The 6,917-nt window shown below is 42.0% G+C and overlaps 3 protein-coding genes across 3 annotated transcripts in view; 1 reads left to right on the top strand and 2 right to left on the bottom strand.

The window, feature by feature from the left end:
- The window catches only part of LOC135336612 (dihydrofolate reductase-like), a 37,308-nt gene that overhangs the window by 8,492 nt on the left and 21,899 nt on the right, over positions 1 to 6,917 (bottom strand). The window lies entirely within an intron of this gene.
- LOC135336514 (uncharacterized) lies at positions 52 to 1,669 on the top strand. The gene has a single exon (XM_064532347.1). The coding sequence runs from the start codon at positions 131 to 133 to the stop codon at positions 1,568 to 1,570; it is 1,440 nt and encodes a 479-aa protein (XP_064388417.1). The 5' UTR covers positions 52 to 130; the 3' UTR covers positions 1,571 to 1,669.
- On the bottom strand, positions 4,592 to 6,782 carry LOC135336578 (NAD(P)H-hydrate epimerase-like). The gene is made up of 4 exons (XM_064532432.1): positions 6,379 to 6,782; positions 6,140 to 6,256; positions 5,469 to 5,727; positions 4,592 to 4,991 (listed from the first exon to the last, which is right to left on the bottom strand). Exons 1-4 carry the CDS (start codon positions 6,703 to 6,705, stop codon positions 4,783 to 4,785), a joined length of 912 nt encoding a protein of 303 aa, XP_064388502.1. The 5' UTR covers positions 6,706 to 6,782; the 3' UTR covers positions 4,592 to 4,782.

Raw genomic sequence — 6,917 nt, 5'->3', positions numbered from 1 at the left:
ATGAATTTTCCCGTGTGGGCGAAAAATGCAATTTGACCACACACATCCGCTTGTAATTATCATGTAACAACTTTGTAGTAAATACAAGCGCACAAGCGAGCTAGCTAGCTACCATTGCAGTGAGTTAACCATGTTCAACAAGAAGCGAGCAGCATCGCTAGATAGCAGTCTGAGTTCTGCATCAACTACAGAACTAGAAGCACGAACAGTTGCAACTTCAACACGTCTACTGGAGCTGGAAGACGAGGAGATAGAAGACTCAGATAATGGGATGCCATCTCCAAAGAGTATCGGTGTTGTGATGGATGAATACGTTTCAGCATCGTTTGTAGGACGGTCTTCTTATGCCTCAGGGGATATCCTATCAGCAGTAACTCAGTTCAATGAAGCACTAGGAATAGAGTTGCAAACTGAGCTGGAGTGCTTGTACGATACAAATCTTGGTTTCGTGAGTGGACTAGTACGTCGAGAAGTGCAGAGTCGTATGAACGATAGCCCAGTGCATTCTGCAGATAAGAGTTGCAAGAAAATCCTAAACCAATTGGGAGATGTGTACATTAAGGCTAGCAGCGAATCTGACCACCATCCGAGCAAGTCAAAGTGGTACATGCGGATGGGGGCCGCTCTGTGCGTGATAAACGAATGGGAGAAAGCAAAGCAGGTCTACAAAGAAGGCATCAACATGTGCAGAGACAAGAAGGACCTCAAAACAGCACTGAAGAACCTCATTAAACTCGAGCAAATCACGTCCATCGCAGAAATTCCCGAGGAAGATCGCTATGCAGCCAGCTTGGCCAAACCACCCCCTAGTCCGTTACGGTCGTCACCACCTCAGCCCCTCCCCCGTGGTTCCAGTTCACCGAAATTGTCTCGAAGAAAATCTCTGGGTAGAATGATTCGTAAAAGGTCCAAGAGTTTGAACAACGAATCAATTAAATCCAAGCACAAGGCGTCGAAAATTCCAATCGAAGCTGTTGATTCAACCAGTGCAAAATCACCATTAGAAAAATCACAAAGAAGTCAGTCTATCGACGCTGATCAACTTCTCAGTCCAACCACAACCACCTCCAATGGACACCTCAGATTGTCTCGAGTAGGCTCCAGTACTGTGCCTTCAAACGTAGTTCATAAAGAAGAGATAGAACGGAAAATCAGCGATCCTTTGAACATCATATCCCCTCTGGCACTGAGCGACGGAATGATTCAAATAAGAGACAAAAAGGAGAAAAAACTGCACGCGGGCAAAAGGAACTCTATAGCATATCTGTTCAATCGTCGCCCGGCACCCACACTGTCATGCGAGGACAAGCAACAATGGACCGAGTGTTTTAGCCCCGACGGTTGTACCGTTGCCTCTTACCAAAGTATGACCACATCGGCTGTGGCTCACATGCGAATGCTGTCTGTGGAACCTGTCAAACGGGAAAATCGTCCGAGTTGGTCAAGTAGTAGTGACGACCAACGGGATGGCATCGTGGAGATAGCAACACCGCGAAGAATGACTTTTGAGGCCACACCCATCAGATCCATGATGATAGAATCAGACGACAGTGAACTGGACGATGATTAAACGTACGTATGTATATTGTGTGCTTTTTTGTGTGTCTTTGTGCATTTTAACACTTGTTTTATAACTTATTGTCACCCATGATTATTATACCGGCCAATCTTCATGGTTCCATTAATTAAAGAACTTTTCTGATGTGTTAAAATATTTGGATGAATGCTAAAGCGATGCTATAGATCGGAATGTAGAGGACATACCATAACAATTTATAACATGCATCGCTAATTGTACCTAGCCATTTGAAAAGCTTCAAACATTTGTAGGCTGACCAGCAAGACGAAACAAGTTGTTAAAATTATCCTATGAATATTGAATAACCATCAACAAGTCATCAAAACTGTGCGTGGCATGTGCTTGTGTCTTCACAGTTGATTGGCACTGTATACATTGATGATTTGGTCAGTTGAATCTATCTGTAATAAATAAATAAACACTCAATTCAAAAAGCTTACTAATGCATGCAGTGCTATCACAGCGCAGTATATAGAGATACTTTTATCTATGACATCAACACAAACATACAGCTATTGTATTGTATTCTAATTTATGCTGATAGGGGGGATTTTTGTGGCTGGTTTGCAGTAGTACAAGTTCTCCCCAACTGATAAGAACTTGAATGCATACACAATGTGGCTTGCTGACAATGCTTAGACCGCAACCACAGAAATGGCCTATCTTAATTACTCTCTCCCTCATACAATAATTGGTGCATTGCATGTGGTTGAGAAGTATCTAGTGACCTCAATGCTCTAATGATGTCAAACATTCTGTGGCCAGTACAGCGGTGTAAAAAACTGGCTTGGCGTGAAATTGCAGGGAACATTCTGTGGCCAGTACAGCCGTGTAAAAAACTGGCTTGGCGTGAAATTGCAGGGAATAAACAAAACCATCATTGTACGCACATATACGTATAGCTGGGCAGCGCTATCACTCTGTTGTGTCTAGTGTGTGTGGTACACTCCGCTAACAATGATGCACTTACTGGCTGTGTCGAGAGAGCCAACAAATTACTCGTCCTTTATTGTCTGGCACTCAGCAGCTGGTATGCAATCACTGTGACAAATTGTTACAAGACTGTATGCTCTCGACTACATACGTACTATAATTATAGCCTGTAGGCTGCTTATAATTGCATACTTAGTTTTAAAAGTGCAATTTAAATTGTTACAGGACTGCATGCTATAACTTACCATAGGGGTAGGAAGATGTTTTACCTAAGGGGGGCAAACAATATGTTATACCAATATCACTGAGACACAATTTAAAATTCTCCAATATTTAATATGCTCACAATATTTTTTCAATTAGAGAGCAGTGCTGGCTAAGGGGGGCGAAAAAGCAAAATATTTGGCTGAGGGGGGCAACTGCCCCCCTTGCCCCCCTGGTTCCTACGCCTATGCTTACTATAACCCAGAGGAGGTACGACATCCGCGTGTCAAAGGATATGTTTTACACACACATTCCTTAGGTCAAAGTTCAATAATGTGTGTGTGGATGACACGCGGATATCGTACCTCCTCTGACTATAACCTGCAGTAGTCTAGAGGCTTCTTATATTTGTATAATATTTAGTTTTTGAAAATGTAATTTTAACATTATTATTCATAACAGGATAGATGGCTATGATCTATATATCAACAGGTGTCCATAGAGACGTGGAGCCGAGGTACACTAAGCACAGGTGACCTGTGTAACAACAGTATCCTAAAGGATACACTGACCACATACAAAGCCATACAATAGATACACAACATTACCTATAAGCAAACCCATGTAGTACATGTTTAAGGATTTGCATTTAATTGGTTTATAGGAGCGGTATATATACGGGAGATTTCATCGCAGTAAGTAAGTATACATGGCTAAGATAACATTGAAAGTCGGTACATGTTTGGAAGATCCCATCCTGTAAGGTGATAGTCACAACTTCATTAGGTTAATATGTCCAATGTTAGGAGACACTGATACAATTAGCATTTGAGATATTTGAGACCATTTTAGACTAAAGCTCTGGTGGGCTGTGTAATGAATAGCATAGCGGTAAGGCAAGCACTAGAACAATGTTCTATGAATAGACAAACAGACTAACAAGACATGACAACAACAAGTGTTACCATTAAGCCCTCAAGCAAGCAATAGGAAGCAAACACACGGCTACACATTATAATGTAGGAATAATAATAATGTAACAGTTATATATATAGCACGCTATACCGATAAGTATTATAAAGAGGGGTAAATTACAACAACAATAATACAATAGAAAGAATTAACACGTGTTATTATAGTATTACTATGTAATAGTTGGAGTACTATAAAGGGGATAATCTTCATAGGTAGTTTTCATCTAGGCCTGACTTCCTATTGTGAGGGTTTCCTCATGCACAGGTACTACTGTATACAGTATTGTGTGCGAGGGAAGCTCCTGAGGCGATATTGTGGTGAGAGTGGGCGAATACTTGGGAGCACAAACAAACACTATGAGGGGATAGACACACTTCAAGTACACCCATACTTGCTAGTTCTGTTACTAAGTCTGTTGGCTCTTGTGGCCAGTGCAGTTATGGTCGGTATTTAGACTACATATGCCCGGGAACAATTCTATACAAGGGAAAGAACAAGTCGTGGTTAATTATTGTGTATTGTGTAAGAAAGCACTGACGGAAGCAAAACCACATAATCTAATAAATTAAGGTAGTGAGCAATATGTACACTGACTGATTGGAGTCCAAGTCAGAGCCATGCACACTTAGTTAACACGCTAAGTGCTGCCACTGCGTGTACATAGATCACACTAACACTAAGGACTCCTTTCAGACCTGGTAGGTGAACGATTCTATTCCAGAGGTAGACTCAAGTATATTGCCCAGTATTATGCACACATGGTCAGCAAAATTAGTCTCAGAGTTTATATCTCACTGTAAGTGTAGTCTATACAATCTTGCTGTCATGGGAATTCTTTAAGCAATTAATTTTACTGGTTTTTTTGTGTGTACATGTTGAGAACATTTTTTAAACACGTAATAAATTACAATAATGATTTAATTGGAAAGCGTATTAAGACAAATGATAATGGCACAAAACGGATCATGTACACTTAAGAATAAAATGAGGGGCTATTTTTGAAAGAAATCATGGAATTAAAACAACCGTGAGAGCCTCAAGTCCACACACAAGTCCACACACACACATGTACAGGCAGTTTGTCACGAGAGTCACTTCAGCTTGACTATCTGATCGGTACTGGGGTACGTCGGCAGTTTGATACGATACTTATCAGCCAGTTCTTTGGGTATGATTCTGAGTCCGAGGTAATGATGACGTCCCTTGAAGTGTTGGGCACACAACTTTGGGGCAGATAGAGATATCAAGAGGTCAGGGTTCAAACCATCCCCACGGACATTGCCCTTTTCCACATCCCAACCTGCAGGGGTCAGAACAGGGGTCAAACAACAGCGTAAATAGATGACAACAATAATTGTATGTGTGAATTCTTTGTATTTATGGGATATGGAAACCAGGCATTCGGTAGTGTCAGAGACTGGTCAATGTTGACGTGGCAAAGAGGTAATGATCTCACAGGTATGGTATGCACTGATCACCTTGACAACTGGCAACAAATACACAAACAAACACATGCTATAACTATCTTCTGCACCGTGTATAACAGTAATTACAGTAATGGGCCCAGAATTGTCTAAGTGTTGGCTACTTTCAGTCCCACAATCTTAACTAGAGTTAAGTAAAAAGAGCTTTTTACAGCCAATAACTACATATAGGCCTAAGAGGTTTTGTCTAGAGGTGGTTAACACAGTTGATATTCTACCAGTCTAAACACTTGGACATCGTTGATACCCCACCCCCTCCCCACACACACACACACACACACGCCCACGCACACCTGAGGGTATATCCACAGAGGCTATGGGCACCTGCACACTGCGTAGAGTGCTGAGGACTCTCTCAAACGGTGGACGTATTGCTCCTTTAAAGTTGAAGCCAAAGATGCCGTCCACTATCACGTGATAGTCCCTGTCAATGTCAGCCTGAGATGGGAGATCCTCCATGAAAGTTATGTTCAGCTTCTCGCATTGGTTGACCAGAAGTTGGTAGATCTCTTTAGAAGTTCGCTTCGGGTAGAAGATGATTGGTTCGTACCCCTGCAAGTGTGTGTGTGTGTGGGTGGGGGGGGGGGCTTTGAATGGTCGTAACTTGTGTTGAAATGATCCAATTTCACTGAATTTATAATTTTCTGAAAGCTTAAAAGGGGCTTTTTAAAATGGGATGCTTAACTCGCAAATTTGGAACTTGGCCAAATTTCCCATTTTTGACTAATGACCATGGGCCCATGGTCATTAGTTAAAAATGGGTCAAAAAAATAATATTTGATTTGAAGGTACCAACTGAAAGAACTCCTTTTAAGCTTTCAGAAAACCACAAAATCATTGAAATTGGGTCACCAGAACAAAAGTTATGGCCTTTCAAAAATTCAGCTTCGACACGTATGGTAGGCATATAGCATCTTTGAACGGTCATACATGTCATATAATAATTGTGCGATGAGGCACTTACAAACATGAGGAGGTGTCTGGCTGCTGCTAGTCCGTCACCTCCATTGTTCCCCGGGCCGCACGCCACCAGAACACGTCCACTGGCCCCACCCACTAGCGGATACACACGAGCCACAGCCTACATGGAGGAAAACAAGAATAGGGTTACCTCTGTATTATTAAATCCAATAATGGTAATTTTGTGCGACCGGGCACACTCTCCGATTGCTATGGTAACTGTGTACGAGTATACATATGTACCTGCGCCACGCATAGTCCGGCCAACTCCATCAACTGGTCAATAGAGAACTCGTATTCAAAGAATAAAGAATTATCAAATTCAGCAGCTTCTTCTTGTCCCAGATACTCCCTCCATTCAGGCTCCTTGACAACCTCTTCCTCGGCCATAGCAACACAACTTCTTGTAGACAGACTATTATGGTGTAAATACAAGGGGTGATGGTGGTCTCTATTTGGAGTAGGTTTCCTCCTCAGTGCAAATGCTGTTAGGTTTCTCGGATGTGCTTGGAGCAGTCTTGATGGCTTTATTAGTGCTTTGAACTTTATACAGGTGGAAAGAAGTCGCATCTATATCTACTCTCTGGATTACTGGGGCAATGTTTGGCCAAGATGGGCGTGGCTAGTTCCTTGCTGGTGTACACCCCTTTATAATTAGGGGTCAAAGGCCAACCGCCCAGATTCCGTGTTTGTTCAGGGGATTCTTTCAGCTGCCATAACTTGAATTCCGTAGATCCAATGTCAGGATTTTCTGAAAGCTTAGAAAAAAGAGTTCAAATGGT

Source organism: Halichondria panicea, chromosome 5, assembly GCF_963675165.1.
Source record: "Halichondria panicea chromosome 5, odHalPani1.1, whole genome shotgun sequence".
In the NCBI taxonomy this organism is placed as follows: Eukaryota; Metazoa; Porifera; class Demospongiae; order Suberitida; family Halichondriidae; genus Halichondria; species Halichondria panicea.
This window is presented reverse-complemented; position numbering and strand designations above follow the sequence as displayed.